At 36.5% G+C, this 21745-nt stretch overlaps 1 protein-coding gene across 1 annotated transcript; it reads right to left on the reverse strand.

The window, feature by feature from the left end:
- Positions 1-1148: 1148 nt before the first annotated feature.
- cd248a (CD248 molecule, endosialin a) lies at positions 1149-7610 on the reverse strand. The gene has a single exon (XM_042727110.1). It carries the CDS (start codon positions 7369-7371, stop codon positions 5206-5208), a length of 2166 nt encoding a protein of 721 aa, XP_042583044.1. The 5' UTR covers positions 7372-7610; the 3' UTR covers positions 1149-5205.
- Positions 7611-21745: the final 14135 nt, after the last annotated feature.

The following is a 21745-nucleotide window of genomic DNA, read 5'->3' on the forward strand; positions in this document are numbered from 1 at the left end:
AGAGTTGGCAGGCCAATTGAGCACAGTAATACCATGGTCAGTAAACCATTTACCAGTGGTTTTTGGCACTGTGAGCAGGTGCCAGGTCGTGCTGATAAAACGAAATCTTCATCTCCATAAAGCTTTTCAGCAGATGGAAGCATGAAGTGCTCCAAAATCTCCTGATAGCTAGCTGCATTGACCCTGCCCTTGATAAAACACAGTGGACCAACACCAGCAGCTGACATGGCACCCCAGACCATCACTGACTGTGGGTACTCGACACTGGGCTTCAGGCATTTTGGCATTTCCTTCTCTCCAGTCTTCCTCCAGACTCTGGCACCTTGATTTCCGAATGACATGCAAAATTTGCTTTCATCCGAAAAAGTACTTTGGACCACTGAGCAACAGTCCAGTGCTGCTTCTCTGTAGCCCAGGTCAGGCGCTTCTGCCGCTGTTTCTGGTTCAAAAGCACACGCCTGTGCACGGTGGCTCTGGATGTTTCTACTCCAGACTCAGTCAAGGTCTGGAATCGGTCCTTCTCCACAATCTTCCTCAGGGTCCGGTCACCTCTTCTCGTTGTGCAGCGTTTTTTGCCACACTTTTTCCTTCCCACAGACTTCCCACTGAGGTGCCTTGATACAGCACTCTGGGAACAGCCTATTCGTTCAGAAATTTCTTTCTGTGTCTTACCCTCTCGCTTGAGGGTGTCAATGATGGCCTTCTGGACAGCAGTCAGGTCGGCAGTCTTACCCATGATTGCGGTTTTTGAGTAATGAACCAGGCTGGAGTTTTTTTAAAAGCATCAGGAATCTTTTGCAGGTGTTTAGAGTTAATTAGTTGATTCAGATGATTAGGTTAATAGCTCGTTTAGAGAACCTTTTCATGATATGCTAATTTTTTGAGATAGGAATTTTGGGTTTTCATGAGCTGTATGCCAAAATCATCAGTATTAAAACAATAAAAGACCTGAAATATTTCAGTTGGTGTGCAATGAATCTAAAATATATGAAAGTTAAATTTTTATCATTACATTATGGAAAATAATGAACTTTTTCACAATATGCTAATTTTTTGAGAAGGACCTGTATATTGCTGAGAAATAACTGTGAAGTCTAATCGCACATTTCTTGGTGCACAGATCATAAACATTCACAAAGAGCCACGTCTCATTTCTGCAGTCCCTTTATTGCTGCATTTACAGTACACACTCACATACATAATGCATGGTGTTAAAAGTCCTTTGGTTAAGGAAGTATCTGCCAAAATGTTTTTTTTTTTTGTTTTTTTTTCTGAATAATTTACTGAATGCAGTACAACAAAGATTCCAACCTAATATATGAAAAGCCCAGTTTGAGGCGTCTGTGGTGTTGTGCAGAGATATTCAGCCTGGCTCCATATTACTGTAATTAGGCATAGAAATGCAAAACTCACAATTCCCAAAACTCATATCTCAATCTTCTCTTAGATTCCCTGGCTACAAGAGGCTTCTTTCTCTTCACACTTGGACTCCTTAAATTTCATACACATTGCATTTTCACACATGACTGATCATAGAAGAAACATAAGAGCGGGCAGCCAAGCGAGTCCATAAGGATACATGCTACGATTTGCTTGTACTGGGCACATACAGCATGGCCAAGACTCGCCTGTACGTGACTCGTTCAAACTGCCAGCAAGTTTACAGAAAGTCCTACAGCTGAACTGAACATTCGGATATGAACCAAAAAAAAAAAAAAAAAAAAAAAAACTGGAATAAGGAAAATGAACAGAATGAAGGAAAACATCTCAACATAAATCATGAATATTTTCTTCTGCACGATTTTAAACCTCTAATACATGGTAGTACTTGAATCTGGGTCACTTCTAGGTGAAAAATATTGCTAGGTTTCTCTATACTTAGAAAATTAAATAAATAAAACTTTGGTACTCTCTGTCCCAACAAACTAAGGTATGCCAAACACATTTGCCAATATTCCATGTCTGACAGTATATGGAATGTCAGACTGAAATCACAGGGCGTTTTTAATGAGCCATATCAGCCTCCATAGGTGCTGGAAACGAGGCATAAAATGACTTAGGATCCTATAGGTTGCGTGGAATGTAGAAACAATGCTCCAATAATAATTCTTCCTTAATTAATACAGCTGACAGGTTGTTTATCGAGAAATGCAGGAGAGCGTAAGACTGGTTATGCATGCAATCAACCACACACAGACACACAGCTAAGCCAGTGACAGCTAACAATCTTTGGAATACATTACATAAATCAGTCCATTCCCTCTAATAATGCACTGCTGAATTTAAAAGAGGCATCTGTGGAATGTGGAATGAGGAGAGGCCATGATATACTCCAACATTTTCCTTTGAAGAAATCTTTACCCAGCTGCTTATCACTGTGCTGAATGTGAGAGTGCCTGAGGGCACAAAGCAAACACAAACAATCAGCAAGCCTTTGAAATTAAACTGACATTAGTAATTATAATGGAAGGTCAATTATAATATTTAAAGTGATTATTTGAAGAATTAGTTAAATGCCTTTAAGAAAGCATAATGATTTCTAGCAGTGGCTAAAAATTGTTTTGTATAAATTGTTCCCAATAAATAATAAAATATGCTTTCTTAATTTGCATGAAGACAACTACTGTATGTGTATCAGATACTGAGATTTAGCCATAATGCTTTTTATACTAGTTTTTTACAACATTTAAACACTAGTCTTATGATCAGTTACAGAATTAAAAACAAGTACAGTGACCCCAAAAGTATATGGACACTTAAGTCACAAATAAAAATGTATGAATACCACTGAATTATAGACAACATTTACTTTCAAGCAAGATAGGGCTCTCTCTCTCTCTCTCTCTCTCTCTCTCACACACACACACACACACACACACACATAGAGTTCCCATGTTTTATTGGGACTCTTCATAGACGTAATGGTGTATACTTTATAAACTGTATTTTCTATACTTTTACCCTAACCCTACCTCTCAAACAAAATGTTCTGCTATTTTAGATTTTCAAAAAGATTATTCTGTATGATTTATAATGTTTTTTATGGGCACCAAAAATGTCCCCACAAGGTCAAAATTTACTGGTATTATTATCCTTGTGGGGACACATGGCCCCCAAAACATAGGGAATATGAGGAACACTGAATAAGTGTTAAGAATTTAGTCAAAAGTATTCAGACACTTTCTAGTTGCTCTGCAAGGACACTTTAAGACCACCTGGTCAAGAGTAATAGAACCAATGTGTCAGTTTTGATTAAAAATCTTTTAGAGTCAATGTAACTGTATACACTGCTGTTCACCAAGGCTGCATTTATTTAAATACTATCTCAAAAAACAACAACTATTTTTAACATGTTGTAAAATGTAATTTATATGCAAAGCATCATTCCTCCAGTCTTCAGTGTCACATGATCCTTCAGAAACCATTCTAATGTACTTATTTGGTGCTCAGAAAACTTATCATCATTCTCTGTCATTATTCTTATTATGATAAATGTTGAAAACAGTTAAGCAGTGCTGCTTAAAGTTGTTGTGGAAACCACAAAGCATTTTTTCTTTGATGAATAAAAAGTTCATAAGAACAAAATGTATTTTTTTTGTTCATTTTTGTAACAATGTTGAAATCATTACTGTCATTTATGATCAATTTAAAGCATGCATGCTGAATAGTATTTATTCACTATTATTTACTGTTTACTGCCCCCAAACTTTCTGACCACCAAAAGATGAATCTAAAGACATGTCACACTGAACTGAAACCACAACAGCAAAACATGTAGGAAGCTGTCAGTTTTCAAGCGATTACACCAGAGTGTTTTTCCTGTGATGATGTGAAGGCTGAGCACACTAATTATCCACAACACTGCATGACAGTAAGGTGCTCTCTGATGTCTGGCCAGATTGATCTGATTGGATAATCAGCTGGTACTGAGTACAGAACATGTGTTCTGTACTTTCATAGTACCACCAGCAATCACAGAAAATCTCTCAGTATCCATGTGGAACAAGGGAGAAAAGAAAGCAAAGATGAGATGAGAAGTGTTGAAAGGACAAATTAAGAATAAGATGGAGGCACTGTTACTTTTACAGAACTGAGCAAACCCTTACATCCTTACTCTTATCCTTACAAAAAAATCATATTCTACAAATTAAACCACAACTTTCCTATTGACTCTGTAGGAATGCATTAGCCATAGCATCAAAAAAACAAAACAAATATTGCTTGTCTCAAACAATGAAGACACAAATATTTTAAACCTTATTGAGCACTTTAATAAACAGTTTTTTTTTTAAATCAAGTAGTAGTTAGAGCAGGAAATTTGGTGGTTTGTGGTTTAAACAAGTTTATCTGTACCTTACCTTCACATATCCTCAAGAATATCGAAACATAATACTGCAAATGATCAAGGAAGGCCACTGGTACATGCTTGTCATACTGCTTGTTTTGCCATTTCATAATGCTTTTAAAATATGTCTAACTTCACTCTCACAGTGTGGCATAATGACCAGACTGTCCACATGCATGCTAACCTCTAAAGGACTGATTTCATTACTGTCATTAAACACACAATGCTTAGAAAGCATTTTCAAATCTTCTTGTTACAAGACATGTTAGGCACAGTTTGGTTAAAACAACATTTAACACATATGATAGAAAGCCTTTTTTCTTTGTCTGGATCAGACTGAATTCACAACAGGGAATAAAAATCTTGACATTGTCAAAATGGACTGAAATTATGGCTTCTTACAGAACAAATTTTTTAAGACATGACTTTTTTGAATGACAACTATTCAGATGGAAATTCCCTTCAAAATAAAAAATAAATAACCCACATTACTCAACCAAGTATCCTCATCTATTAAGTATGCTCTCTTAGTTGCCATGTGATTGTTGAGCAACTGTTTCGCAAACTAAAAGATCAGTGTGACCAACAGTAGAAGAACTTTTATTGCCTCTTGAGGACAGCAGAGAATGAGGCTCAGTGGTTTTTAGAGTCATTCCTTCTTGCCCCCCACCTCCCATTTCTCACTTAGCAGATAGTCCAGATAAACATCCATAAATAATCATGGATTAAAAAATGTCAAAGGGAAAGGATGGGGCGCTACCCTCAATTTATCAAATTCCTCTTGAAACTCTCGCTACTGTGAAGTTACAAAACAAAGTTTATTTACATATTTCACACTGTCCTGTCACAGTCCTACTTGCTTAAACATGGGATTTAGTTGCGCTGCCAGATATGTCAGCAGCCGCTTTGTCACCAGCACCAGCAATCCAGTGATAGCAATCACTGGTGTTCTTGTTCTGTGGTTTAACTGTGTAGCGTGTACAATAGATAATGCCCAGGACCACCATCACCACAATGAAGATGCAAAGTGGCACTAGCAATCCGATTAGCAACCAGCTGGTTCCTTGGCTCTGGTTACTGCTGTTGTCATTATCAATAATGACCTCCTCTATTCCTCGTGACTGCATTGGGAACAGGGTAGAAGTTTGTTGCCCTGGACCAAAGGTGGTTGATTCAACATCATACATGTCAGTATTATCATGGTCTTGTTCATAAAGCTCATATTCTCCAAAAAGGTCGAGAGGGTTCTTTGCAGTTTCCTGTGTCTCAGGCTTTGTTTGGGTTGAGCTGAACCAGAGCCAATTCCAAGCGCCGCCTGAAGCTGTGGAGGAAGGGAGGACTGTGGGAACCGTGGTGCTCTCATCCTCATAATAGTCTGGTGTGGGCGTCTGAGTTGCTGGTGGAAAAAAAGCATTATGAACTGGTTGTTCTGGATTAAGGTCAAAATTAACATTAATGACCTCAGGGGAGCTTTCAGTCAGTGTAGTAGTTTCAGGTTCCTCTTCAGTTGTCAAAATCAGGTCTGTCGGAACTGTCTCCACATTGGGCAGCTCAGTCTGCCAGTTCCAATCAGAATCAGGTGGAGGGTGCCATGGGTATGCAGGATCCTCTGGTTTCCAAATGGGGTTGTGAGTAATCCATGGGTTGGAGACAGTGGTTGAGAGAGTCTCCATGTCCTCCCCAACGGGCCTGCAGGAATATTGGTCAGATTGAAGAGTATAACCTTCTTCACAGTAGCACTCAAAGCCTCCATCATAATTGATGCACATCTGCTCACATGTTCCTTCAATTTGACATTCGTCAATGTCATGACATTTACTCTGGTCCTCTTGTAATGGGGCAAAACCAAGATGGCAGTGGCAAATATGGGAGCCCAATGTGTTCTCACACGCATGTTCACACGGGTTGTCTGAACACTCATCTACATCTTCACAGACACCCTCTTCATCTTGTTGGTAACCATCACGGCAGCGACACTCAAAGGTTCCAGGAGCATTTACACAGACATGCTCACAGGGACTCTGTAGGCATTCATCGACATCTACACAGCCCCGTTCATCAGGTGCCAGCATGTAGCCATCAGGACAAGCACAGCGGTAGCCATCCATCACACGCAAGCACTCGAACTCACATGGAGCCCCATTGCAAGGGTCAGACGGAAAGCAACTTACCCCATCCTCAGCCAGGAGATAGCCATCATTGCAATCACAATAATAGTGTGAGTCATCCTCAACGCAGAAGTGATGGCAACCTCCGTTGTCTTTATCGCACCAGCTTGTCTTAGCCGTATCAGAGCAAAAAGGTGGTTCCCTGTTCCAACCAACAGTTCCATCTTCCTTTTGTGTGCACAGAACTGACTGGTCATCTTTAGCAGGACAAGGTACAGCTGCTACCGATCCATAGGGGATATGTGTTAAGAGGGTACTCAGCAGGTTAAAAGGGGTACTATACAGTGTATTTCCACCTCCCTCGCTAGCAATAGCTGTACACATGCCTCGGAAGTTGTACCTGCAAAGGTAGCCGTCCACTGAAATCGAACATGGTCCGTCCTTCCATTTCAGATTATGCCCTTGCTCATGGGCCGCAGTGCTGTAAGGCATCACCACACAACGTGGGGATGAGCAGGTACTGGCGGAGTCCTCTTGTAGCCAGTTGGTGTACTGGGTGTCCTGATCTCCAGTGACCCAAGAGAAGCCACGCAGGGGTCGGGTGGGTGAACATTGTCGGGGTTGTCTCTGAAGGCCAATCCAGATATTTGCCTTGCCTCTGTGGTGTTGTCTCAGTTCCATGTTCGAGAAGAGCTCCTTCACTATTGCTGCTTCCTTTGGATGCCTGATGGTGGCCAGGTTCCCTCCGTGTTCCTTGCAGCTCCGCCAAGCCTCCAGGAAGATCTTGCGCTGAAAATGGAGCACAAAGCAACCATCCTCCCTGCAGAGTGCATCCCGTTCTCTCAAGTCCTGAGTCTGCACCCCGGAGAGGCACAGTAGTGAGGACAGCAGAATAAGATAAAGAACTGGACAGCCCATACTTCACACCTACTCTATTTTCTATTGTACTTCTTTCCCTTTTTTTAGGAGACTTTCAGGGTGCTAAAATACAGTTTAATGCCCTAGTTGCCCATTCTTCTTCTACTTGTACCTGTATTAAACTTTTCCCTTCTTTACCTCTCTCCACTCTCCACTCTCTGTCCTGTCCAGTGGTGATCTGTGCCTAAGCTGAGTACTTACAGTCTCACCCTTGACGTTCCAGCGAGAGAGAGAGAAAAGGAGAGGGAGGGTTGGAGAGATGGAACAAGGGTAGGAGTGACTGAAAAAAGGGGGGGTTGAAAAAAGATGTTTTTGGCACAGGCAGAACCAAAGTGTGTGTGTATTTTGGGAGGACTGGGGGGAAGTGCAACAGTCTCGATTCCTCTTCACCAGAAGTTAACGTATGTTTCTCATAAGTGTGTATGGAAATGATTTGGGTCTCTCCCTACCACATGACCCCCCGCAAACCTGACTCTCCACCCCCACCAAACTCTGAATACCGGATAACTTATAACAAACTGTAACACTTATTTTTTTTAACAATGTAAAAAGCTAGAGAAAATTAAAACAAAGGCTGTGTCTGCTCTAAAAGTCCCACTTACATCTGTCAGAACTTTATATTCCAGCTTTTCTCTGATCTTTCCTCTTTTTCATATATATATATATATATATATATATATATATATATATATATATATATATATATATTGGCATTTGGTCAGTGCTTGGATCTATTTTAGCTGTGGCACTGCAGTTAATATATGTCATCATGACATATATTGTAAAAGCTATTATGTTCTTAAGGATGTCTGAATCTGGCCATTTTCCAAACATTCCCCACTTCTCTAAAAATTTGCCTATAAAAATGAAAGACAAAACATAAAAAGACAAACATTAGTATCCAAATAAGTATGTTACTTTATTTTACTAATACATTCTATTTGATGAATGAATTACACACAAATTGTTGAGTGGACTAAAAAAATTATTACAAGTTGGCAGTGTGTATTTTTTCATAACAGTTTGTTGTAATGGAATATATGCATTCACATGTGCTTCACAATGTCTAATAAACATTATAAATAAATATTCTTCAATGAACGGCCTTGTTAAATTAAACAAGTAGTGTTCATACACAGTTTTGGACGTAACTAATTGCTAAATAATTACAGTAATTACTTTTCCCATGAAAAGGTAAAGTAAGGGATTACTTTTATTTTTTCTGTAATTTAATTACAGTTACTTATTTATTTTAATTTAATTTTGTGTTGTGTTTAGAACATTTATACACAATATGTAGATTGTTTTTACATAATAATTTAAAGTTTAAAATTATAATGTTTGATTTTTTTTTTTTATTTTCTCTTTTAATACTTTGGTGAGTTAATAATTGGTAACCCTTCTCACCATCAACTCACCATCAGCTGTTTATTATTACTTAAAAAGCACATATTAATGTCTTATTATAAGACATGATTCTAAATCCTTAATGCTACCCAATTCTTCAACTTAACAGCTACTTTACTAAGTATTAATAAGCAGTAATTAGGAGTATTTTGAGGCAAAACTCATAGTTAATAGTTAGGACCCTAATCTAAAGTGTGACCAGAATAATTTATGTAGTTACTTGAAAGAATTAAAATAACCATTTCATGTCTATCCTTGTATCAATAACTTGTTGAGGTTGATATGTGATTTAGAAAGTAATTAACTAGTATTTAATTACTAAAATATTTAAATAGTAATTAATTAATTACATAATTAATTAATTATATACTTTCTGGAGAGAGTAATTAGTACAGTAATCTAATTGCACTGTTGAAGACGTAATTAGTAACTAGTAATTAATTACTTTTTTAAACTAACTTACCCAACAACACTGTTCATACCTGATGACTGCAGCATAAAAAAAACTCAAATTACCTGAAGTCTGCCAGCTGCCTGTAAAAACACAGCAACATCAACAATCACTGCGCACCAGAACAATAATAAATCTAGCTATGCTAGAGGTTAAAGTCTCCACAGCCGTAAGGAACAAAAGCAGGTCTAGTTTTGTTAAGAAAACAGAGGAGGAAAGACTGAGATGGGGTCTCAGTCTGTGTATGGTCATAATGGGGATAATGTTCTGTGGGGGGTTAAACAGGAGCAGCCTGAGGAGGAAATGGCTGGATTTCGCTAAAAGATCATTTAAAAAATCACTCGTGAATGAAACACAGATGAAGCACATGTTTTAGACAGCTGATAATATTAGATTACTTCAATGTTGCACTGAAGTAGGGTCAGTTTTTTTTTTCTTGTCTTTTATTCTGGTAAAAGAATCATAAAACTTGACACAACCTTAAACCAAGCAATTTGACTCCTGCTGTGATGATCATTAAAATCAAATATCACATCATAACATTTTGGAGTGGTGTCTAAAGGTTAAGTGATCTGTAACAGATTTTTTTTTTTCAGTCCACACGCATAATGATACACATGCACAATGCCAAATGTAATGTCAGTAAACACACACACTTCTAACAACCATAAGAGCTTGGGCAAATCTATTCATACACTACAGACTTTCTACAAGAACATATCCATCATTTCCATGGAAACACTCAATGTTAAAAATGCAATCCTGGGTCCATATAATAGCTACACTTGTCTGACAATCTTAGCCAAATGAAACATAAACAGAAACCAGTTCCAAGAAGCTTCTGTTACAAGATTGCAAGGATGTACAGTACAGGCTTGGAAAGTCCAGAAAATAATAAGAAAATTGTGTTTTTCAAAAATGCAAGAAACCAACCTGAAGATTTCTAGGAAAAGGGTACATGTTACACCTTGACTCATGCTCTCTTTTCAGCTCACCATCAGTGCTGATGTACCTAACCTTCATTTCACAACTCCATATCTAAGAGGTACATTGAGGTGAAACAGAGGTCAAATTTGCAGCACAGAGCAGAAGATCCTTAGTTTTTTTGTTTTTTGTTTTTTCATGTAGTTGCCTTTATTTTTTCCTGGAACCGTCCACCCACCACCTGGAAATCACATCTACTCTTTTCCACTCTCAAGATCCCTTAATATTGTTCTCAGGTCTCATGCTGCTTCCACCAACCCTTCATAACATGCAGAACTGAATCCAGTCACCCACTAGCTTCTCTGTAAACAGTTTTCCTAATTCTTGCATTGATAATTGCAGGAATTAGAGCTGTGATTACAACTGAGGAGAATGATTAGATGTTATACATGCAACAGACAATCATGTCTTCACGTTTCAAGCTTGCTTTATGCTCTCATGAAGCACAAAGTAAAAGCAGAAATAATGTTATTTAAGATACTGATGCAAATGGAAGCCCCATACACAGAGTACTACAAACTCTAAACACTAATCATTCCATAATCTTAAAGACAGCATTTCACAAAAACAGAGAGAAACGATTGTGTTGTATGTTACAATGACCTTACTGATCAACATTTGCAGCTGTGTTTGGAAACGAGGATCTTGGTGCAGGATGTATATTCTTATGTGGCTCTATTTGACATTTTTAAAATTCATAACTCAGTCTTTGACAGCACTTATGGAAAGCCCTCTCTCTGAACCGTGATAAGTCTCAAATCTAATTCAGCTGAAGCAGTCATCCTAAAGATACATTTCTGGATCAGGAATTACTTCCACATACACAAGCATAGATACACACATGTATGTGGATCACATACTTTACATCATGTTCAGACCCTGTGCATAATGTCTGTGTTTAAGTATTACAAAATCTGGAGATCTTTTGATTCAGATGAAAGGCTAGCTCGATCACAATACTAGAGAGGAACAACAAATTCACACATACATAAACACTGTCCTCCTTACTGATATCAACTTGTATCTAAATGGGAATTATAACACCTGTATCATTTTTGCTTAAGGTATGTTACAAGAAAGCCAAAATATTAGGCTCACAGTGGGTTCTCATCCAATACAAAATACTTGGAAGAATTATTTCACCAGACAATTTTACTCTGTCCAAAAAGCAGTTTGTGTTCGGGCAGATATCCACAACATTAAACCCAGTTGGCCTACTACCGTTAAAGTCAGCATGAAATAAAAATTCACCCTATCTATTTTCTAAAGGTATGTTACATATCATATTGTTAGCAATTAATCTGTGCATATGTTTCATTTTTAAAACCTTCTATGTTCTTTTCTGACCTTGTAATGTTTTATAAAAAAAAAAAAAAAAAAAAAAAAAAAATAATAATAATAATAATTTATTAAAAAAAACCTGACCTTCTGGTGAAAACAACAGGCTTCTCTCTAGTGGCATATGCAAAACTTCTCCAACCATTTATGCTGCCTTTATATTCTATTAGAATCTTCCCACTTATGAAGTTCTTCTGTAATTACTAATTTGTTGCGTTCAAGTGCTTTGATGTCAGAAAGAACAGGACTCATAGAAAATATGGCCCATTTGTGATTGCATTCTCTGAGGAAATCTTGTTAAAGCCAAAAGATATTTAGCCAATAATCCAACAGGTTTCGGACAAAATGTAGCCATTCGTTGGTAACAATATAAACATTTACTGTGCAATCCAATCGAAATATTCAGCTTGCTCTTGATTCTGAAATTTCAGTAAAAAATAAATGGTATTTTCACTGTGTTCAATACATACAATATGCATCAACTGGTTATTTATATACATAAATATACATGACTGTAGCAGCAAGAGAAAGCAATGTAGATGTTATGGGGGAAATAAATAAAATTTTACAGTACTACAGCTATGTTTCTCCCCTCCCCCATGTTTCAACATTATGGCCTGCCAAATTTTGAAACTTGGTTATTAAAAATCTTGAGTCTTAAGAGGCCATTCATATCTATTTTTCTATTAGGAAACTCTTATTTACAATAATCTGCTTAAATCCAACCTTGCAAATTCACTTTTATTTGCCTCCATTTTGAGTGAAACACCCACTTATCAAAATCAAATCGACAAACGATACATTGAACCAAGTCCCCACCTAACTTTTTTTATTTTATATAATCTGTTAAATTCTTCCATATTGTATGTCACAATATGGAAGAAAAGATCAGTTTCCACTTCCGTTTCATTGCGGCTTGAAAAAACAAAACAAAAAAATAAAACAATTATTCGTGAGAAAGTTACATATTTTCACATATAATAAACTGTAGACAAGAATGTCCTTTAATGCATGTCTGGGAAATCAATCTTTTAAGACACAAAACTCTGGTGGTCACAGTTAAAAGACCATGAGTCTCTACAAGTCCTAGCTCAACAGAACACACACGAAGAATCTAAAGCAGAGTGGCTTTGATGCATGATGCTGTTCTAAGTCCACCAACTACAATCTGGCCCTAGTTATGAGAGTGAGGAGAAAGTCTGATTAACACTGGGGTGAGTGAAATGTCAGAGTATTTGTGTACCCTCCCCTACACCCCTCAGGGCCACGGCTCTTACTATCCAGAGCAGGAAAATAGACCCAGATTGAGGCCCAGAAACAACCCCCTCCACTGTGTAACATAATAGGTGTATTGACTCAAGAGTCAAGAGCGGTATTCAGGTTCACAGTGCTGGAAAGCTATATTTTGAATCGTGCAAAAAGCAAACGTGTTAAAGGGGTCATATGATGTTGCTGAAAATAACATTATTTTGTGTATTTGGTGTAAAGAAATGTGTTTATGTGGTTTAAGGTTCAAAAATCACATTATTTTCCACACACTGTAGATTATTGTTTCTCGTCTATGCCCCGCCTTCTGAAACGTGTCGATTTTTACAAAGCTCATCGGTCTGAAAAGTGAGGTGTTCTCTGATTGGCCAGCTGTCCAGTGAGTTGTGATTGGCCGAAACTCCTCAAGCGCGTGATGGAAATGTTACACCCCTTACCCTACTGTGATGCGTGTCCCGGTCAGAAAACCGGCGCGACAAGACAATAACAATAAAACCCATTACAAACAAGCCATTTGATGCATCCATTGGGGACATAATTACGGATTATAATGACTTATACTGTCTTTATTGCTGTACTACTGTATTGCGTTGCATATCGCGCCGTGTAAACATAAAAACATTGTCTGCATTTGTGATCGGAGAAACAACAAACAACAAGCGCTACTCTACACTGCTCAAAACTCACGTTTGAATCATCAGTGGCAAATCCTTTACATATGTAAAAGTACTTACAGGCTGTGAGTCAAAACAGCTGGCATTGTAGTCTTCTCTCCCAGGATCAGGAAACAGTCCTCCATAAAATGTGCTGCACACATCTGAATATTTGCTTCCACTGATTTCTAGTCGTGTCCCCTTTTGGAAGGCCAAACAAAGCATTTTCGCTTTCACAACAAAACGCCTTCTTTCTTTGGGTGAACATTTGGGTGGCGTTATGCAAATCTTCCCACATCGTGATGTAGAAATTGTGCTGTCAAACAATTAATCGCATCCAAAATAAAAGTTTTTGTTTACATGATATATGTATGTGTACTGTGTATATTTACACACACATACAGTATATATTTTGAAAATATTTACATGTATATACATTTATATGTTTATATTATTATATTTTATATTATATATAAATTTATTTACTATATACACATAATTTTTTCTTAAATATATACATGCATGTGTTTGTATTTATAAATACATAATAAATATACACAGTTTACACACATATATTATTTTTGATGTGATTAATTGCGTTTAATCATTTGACAGCACTAATATATTTTAAACATCTTAAACTTAACCTTAAAGTGGAAGTGAAGCAGTCAGTTAAGTTAACATTATTTAGTAAAGTGATTTCCACTTTGATTAAAAAATATATATAACAAATATGATTTATGTAACTATTTTAAAGAAAAAAAGGATGTTTTGTTATAGCTTTTGAAGCAAGGGCGTTGGTTCGCACCGCTGGCCAGTGCAGTAATATAAGCATTTCTTTACATTTTGAACACACATATTATTTTAACACACAAATAATTTGGTTTTCACCATAATTTGGATGAATATTCAACATCAAACTGTTTATATATTAAGTTTTGATTATGGTATCTCAAACATTGTTTTCATAATGCGAGGCGCAACTTGATGTAAACAAACAACGCTTCATACAATATCATTCATGTCGCATTTTATCGTTATGTCAGACCATTAAGACATATGTATTACATTGATTGGTTCACCAGTTGTATGTATCATATTTTATGTTCACATGAGCTTTCCTGCTGTTAACAGGGCCTAGTGTTTAACTAATCACCTAACGTTATCTGAACAATCGGACCAGTGCTGCTTCCTCAATAAAGTTTATCATTCTCACGTGTCAGTTTAAATATTGAAGTGTTTTAAGCCATTCAAGCGTGAGACAGCACGGGACAGATTTCAATGCGGTACTTACACGCTGTGATAGACCTTTTCTGAAAGAGATTTAAATGCAGTAAGTTACTCTCACATTATGTGATGGATCATTTCTGTTCGCGCCGGCGGCGCCACCACACACACACACACAAAGCCACAGCTCGACTCGGACAGCACATGAGTAGGCTACCAAATTGAGCTTTCTTTCGCGCCTTCATCATCAAATGCACACAAAGCACATCAAAAAGACAGTCTTGAGGAGTATCCACGTAAACAAGTATTGTTTCCGATCCGCACTTTACTCCAAACCAGCAGATTCACGACTTCTTCAACTCCTAACATGTCCTACCGCTCGGCCCCATCACCCATATATGCTCTAATGCATAGGCAATAGCACTTATTATAGACTTAACAGTGCTTTCATGGTCATCTTCCTCCATTTCTAAACAAGCGTGTGTTCAAAATGTAAAGAAATGCTCATATTACTTCACTGGCCAGCGGAGCGAACCAACCCCGTGACGTCACAATCGGTGGTACTGCAAGATGGTGGTGCCCTTGCTCCAAAAGCTGTAAAAAAAAAACAACCTTTTTTCTTTAAAATGGTTACATTAATCATGTTTGTTATATTTTTTTTTTTTTATTAAAATGGAAGTTATTTTCCTAAATAATGCAAACTTGACTGACTGCTTCATTTCCATTTTAAGTCTTGGTTAAGTGATGGAATCCATTGTCAAACAAAGTAAATATAGTGTGTCAAACAATGTGACTGCATATTTAATTAATGCCATTTTAATAAAATGTACCTATTAAATCTACGAATCATCATTAAATCAGAAAAATGACCTACTGTAGAACAGGTGCAGTATTAAATTCCTAAAACATTTTAATCAATGTCATTTTTATTTAATTTACTCAGACACTAAACATTCTTAAAACACACTCTAAATGTGTTTCTCACATATTTCTGTTCTTGAGGTCAGTGTTTAGTCACCAAGGGAGTGGGAAAATGGATTTTCCCATGCTATCATTTCTATACATCATTACTTTTAATGAAGCTTATAGCAATGAGCCTCACTAACAACTCGTTATATGTGATTGCACAAACACTTACGCCATTAATCGCAGTCAGAGAGGGGGTTTCCATCACTGCATTCAGAATAGCAGCAGGGCCAAAACTCTGAATCTTAATTCAGAGCAGGATGCAAACTATTTCTATAATGTGGAACGATGCCAAAGCATATTTTCAACACTATCTATCTTTCTATGCTGCTCTCTCTCCTGATTATTCTCTTCAGAAAATACAATAAAGACCTTCCTTCAACAAGCTCTCCAAAACCCTCCAGGCTTCTAAACACGCACCAGTTATAACTGTAGCTCATTCAAGACACACACACATATACACAAATTATCACTCATCAGAACATGAACTTACTGTATATGGTCTGTTCAGTGTAGCAAATTCACTAAGTGTCCTGCTGACATGTTTTGCATATTTTGTTTAAGAGTAAGTCACCCTAAAAGTACTTAAACATTAATCATTCACTCAATATCAATAAATATACATGAGATCTGGTACATAAAGCCCCATTTATAAAGGGCTATAATATATACGTTTTTAAGAGCTTCATGTAGACAAATGGAATCGTTTTAAACAGCAATACAAAGCAATGGATTTCCAGCTTAAGCAAATAATTTAAAAAAGTGGACACAGTAGATTTTCTGCTCCTGAAAGAGCTTTTAAGAGCCAGATTAATGAGAGGAGCTATAAAATAAATATCAGACACTAAGAAGAGAGAGAATTGGATTAAGAGAAATGAATGAGGCAAAGAGTAAAGCTGCATGGACGAACATGCCAGAAATAGAATTGAATAAAGCTTTTTTACTCTTTCCATCAGACTTTTCTCCATGCACAGACTTTTCTATATTTCCCCCAGTCACAGAGATTCACAATGGAAAATTGAGCCGGCTTTTAAATTTGTTCACTGGGTGCTGGGCAATTTGTAATTCTATTATTTTAATGAATTCATTTTCTGCTGGGCAGCCGGCTGGCTGCATTCACACAGTAGTTTCATTCACTAAACAGAATACACTGTATCTGTGCTCTGCAATAGACTCTGTTTGAGGCTATTAGTAGACAACAAAAGTGATTTGCTTTCATGGAGACAGATGGACCTAAACCCGGCTTATGGCCATGATAATAAAAGCTCTTTGAAGTTACAGAAGGTTAACTTACATCTCTGGTGAGACTATACATGTATTCCCACTTGTGATGCTTTCCTTGCCTTTAATAAAGTGTGTGGCAAAAACCTTCCTGTAGGAGGGTAAAACTGCAACATATAAAAGTACAAAAACAGGCCTTTAATTAAGTTTAAGTCAAGTTTAAGTCAGCATATACACGTTTAAGAAAAGGATGGATTAAATAGATCAAAAGTGCCGTAAAGTCATTTATAATGTTGCAAAAGATTCTATTTCAAATACTGTACATGCAGTTCTTTTGAACTTTCTACTCATTAAAGAATCATGAAAGAACTATCACAGTTTTCACTAAAATATCAAGTGGCAGAACTGTTTTCAAAATTGATAATAATAAGAAACGTTTCTTGAGCACCAAATAAACATATTAGTATGATTTCTGAAGGATCATGTGACACTGAAGACTGGAGGAACGGCTCCTGAAAAAGCTTTGCCTTCACAAGAATAAATAATTTTTTTATAGAATCTACTAGAAAACAGCTATTTTAAATTTGAATAATATTTCACAATATCACTGTTTAAACTGTATTTTGATCAAATAAATTAAGCCTTGATAAGTATAAGAGACGTCTTTAAAAAATTAATAATAAAAATGTCAGACCCAAAATTCTAAGATCTTGAGAGATGAAAGTATTATAGAGAATTGTGGGTAAGCTCTTATGCCATAGCCACACCCACAACAACACTACATTGCCTTAAAAAATGGTCTGGGTCTTTTGTCTTTTTTTATTTTATATTATTAAATTTGAAACAAATTTGAAACAAAAACATGATTAAGCATTTTAAGGATATGTTAAGGACATACTTTGAGAAATATGGCCAAAAACCGTAATGCTTTTCAAAAAGTGCAGCAAAACCTGTACACACACTCATACACCACAAACATTATTGCTTTGGGGGGTTTAAACCTCATGTTTTAAAAATGAACAAAGCAATATTGTTTTATTTATGTGTTTGTCTCCCTCATACACACACACACACACACACACACACTCGTTTTCTTCTTCTCACCCCCATCTCTTCTTCTCTAAATCCACGTCTGGCTTTCAGATCAGCAGGCTCTGAGAGTATGCAGCAGTTAACCCCTCCTTATCTACAGCCCAGAAGTGAGAAAGCGAGAAAGAGAGACAGAGCGAGAGAGAGAGAGAGAAGATATCCTTCTTTGTGACCTCTCCTGCACTGTCCTCCCTTAAAGGTTCTGATGGAGATAGCGCATGTGTCTGCAATTCCCAAAAGACGACAGATCTAGAAACGCTTATGACCATCAGAACCTGCTCATGGAAGAACAATAGATCCATTTCTGGCTCTTGTTCAAGCGACGCATACCTTTGCCTTCTCACTCTCTCGAAGGAGAAAAAGAAAGGAGAGGGAAGGGTGATGGAGTTCTTCCCTGCAAGAGACCTTTGAAATGAATTTCTATAACATGATATGTTACCGTTTGGAGACAATGGGTGGAGGCTACGAAAAGCAGCCACCATAAACTATATAACTTTTCTACATTATTTAGAGAAATACAACACATATAAACTGGGTCATAGTATGACTATCCTGCTCCAGTTCACAGTTTATCCGATATCAGATCAGTCTGATCACTTTCATATTTTCCCATTGTTTCATTTTGAACTTCAGAGTAACTGCAGTAATATCTAGATTTATCTCATAACATGGCCAAAGGGTTTCGTATTCCTTTAGTGCACATGCAAATAATCAAAGAAAAAATAACCAGCCCTGACACATTTTATAAGAGTCATGCTCAAATGTTGTTTTGATTTGACTGTCAGACAGTCAGCTGGCTAAATAAAACAGCTAAGGCAGAGCTCTGGGAAACAGGGACACACTCCTTATTTTTCTGACAATCAAATATATGCCCTTGTGAAAAAGAAGTACACATTAGCATACTTTAAAAAAAGTATTTATTACAGAAATAATATACTTTCAATGAATTTACAGTAACACTTTAGTATTAACTAGTTGCTTAATAGCATGCCTATTATTAACATATTGGCTGTTTAATAGTGCTTATAAAGCACATGTTCTGCATGACCATATTCTACAACCCTATACCTAAACTTAACTACATTACTAACTATTAATAAACAGCAAATTAGGAGTTTTTGATGCAAAATTCGTAGTTAATGGCTTGTTAATGGCGAGAATTGGACCTTAAAATAAAGCGTGACCGAATATTCTACAAAGTGATAAATGACGCTTAACTAATTCAGTAATTCAGACGCTTAACTAAATATTAATTGCAGTTAAATGAAAATGTGTTATAGTTTTCATTTATAGTAAATGCACAGTTTAGTTATTTTGGAAAATGTAAACATTATTATAGCACCACCTTGTGAAAGATTTACACAAAAATATGTACACATACTTGTTTATACCAGATGTAGGAATAGATTAATCTTCATAACAATAGGCATTTTGGGTTTGACGTTATTATTCACTGAAATCTGATTGGCCGCTGGAGGCTCTGTTTTTTTTTTTTTTTTTTTTTTTTATTGTAGCCGATTCATATTAGATATTACATGTAAGGATGTCCACCAAATAAGATTCTTACAAATTTTCAACCATTTGATAATATGTTTATCGCATTACTAAGGATTTTCAGTTGTAGTGCCCCCTATAGGTGCCGTTTTTGTCTGGTGCCATTTTGTCCTGGTCTATGTGTATGAAATTTCATTACGTTCGGATATTTCTGGATTTTTGGAGTTAGCAAGTTCTTATCAAAATAAGTGTACTTCACTAAAGCACAACAAAAGATAAATAAATTTTTAACTTGACATTATTACAAATTGCACGTTTTAAAAGTGTGCTTACTGTAAGTGAGTTAAGAAACAATCATAAAAGCATACTATTATTAAGTGCACTAAAAATGGCCATTAAATTTAATATTCAACTTCAAATTTTCAGTTTCAAAAAATGTACTTACTATAGAGAGAGAGAGAGAGAAAGTATATTTTTAAAACTGCATTTGAAGGTGAATATATTATTAAATTAAATGGCTGCTTTAGTGTACTTATTAATAGTATTATTATTATGTACACTAATTGTACTAATGTAAATGGAATAGAATGAATGGAAAGATAACTTGTAAAAGCTTTGCACTTTCAAGATAAAACAAAACTGCGCCTACTTTCCATTACAGCATACAAACACAGATAAATTAACTCCTGCCTCCCCCTTTTCCCACAGCCGAGGTCCTGGCAAAGGTGACCTCTTAAACCTCTTTGCTTTTAGCTTTCATACCAGAGACTCAATTTTATCAGGCACACCCATTAGAAGTTTAGGAGTGCCTCTGAAAATATATGAAACAACACAACAGCATCTACTTTAGGACTGTACAAACACTCAAAGGGGAATGAAAGGCATAAACATCTTTCAATGCTCTTCACAGACCAGTGGATGAGAACTGTAAAGCCATTACAGCTAAACTGACACTGACCAGTCCACTTTGCCAGAGTGTGGGAGCCAGACAGCAGAGTGGAGACCAGTAAAGCACTGTCACGTGTCAAAGCCGATGACCTCCTTGGGTTCTGTTATGATTGTCTTTCTGTAATATGCTGAAGGCTTTTAGTAAGCCAATGAAAAAGTGCTGTTGCTTGCGTCTAAACATAATTTGTGTGTTTTTTTTAAGCTTTTTTCTGTTGTCAGAAGGAACATTTTAGATCGAATTAAATTACAGATTTGACTCGAGCCCTTGAAATAACAAACAAAAGCTTAGCTCTTCATTCAGACAACATTGTTTTTATATTGTTGTTGCTTCATCAGTTTGAGTCACCTTGACACAGAAACATGGATATAAGCCAGCATTTAAATAGTTATATTTCAGCAACAGCTTGAAGTTGAACCATAGCTGAGATGTTATGCATAAAAGCATGTTTCTTGGTCAGAGTGATTTAAAATAAGGTCAGATCAAAGATAAATCTGTCAATCTAACAATGAAAAAATTGAATCAGAAATAAAAGGAAAACAGTCATACTACAAACTAACATTAGAAAGCTGTGACAAAGTGACTGAAAATGATGGAGTAGGTCACATGTTGTTACAAAATATATAGGTAAATAACTAACTAAATAAATAGATTTTATTGAATGCAGTAAATTACATTATACAGCCTTTGAGACATGAGCAACCTCTAGCTAAGACTATACAATCTCTAAATTACTAGCAGGTCTATTCTATTCTATTCTTAAGATTTACTAAGATTACAAATACACGATAAAAATCAAATATTGATTTGTTTGTGCAATGCGTGACTAAATACACATAAATTTAGTCACTAAATGTGACTAAATACCTTCACAGTAAGTCAAAGGCACGGCTGGAATTTTACAGTCTTTAGAAATTGCGCAGCGAAGACCACACTCAAGTGCATGTGAGGACACGGAGAGTTTGCTAATTGAGGGGTCCTAAATGGATTTGCAAATTCAAGATCTACATCTCTTGCTTTTCATTAAAATGAGAATTGTATATTCACTCATGGTTATATAAAACAAACAAACAAACAAACAAACAAACAAATTTTTAATGCATGGCAAAATCTCTAAATATTAGAGATCTTAAAAAGTACCCCTGATTTAAATGATGTTCTTTGCTTCCTCACACAGTCTGAGAAACCCGACCCTGTGCTGAATTATACCTTAGACAATTTCCAGAAATAAAAATAAAAAAATTAGCTCTTAGTCTATACATTTGAGAACAAAAACACTTGCCAATTTCCTTCATTTCAATGATTAACAAAGGCCAAGTCATTCATTAATGT

Source organism: Cyprinus carpio, chromosome B7, assembly GCF_018340385.1.
Source record: "Cyprinus carpio isolate SPL01 chromosome B7, ASM1834038v1, whole genome shotgun sequence".
Taxonomy (NCBI): domain Eukaryota; kingdom Metazoa; phylum Chordata; class Actinopteri; order Cypriniformes; family Cyprinidae; genus Cyprinus; species Cyprinus carpio.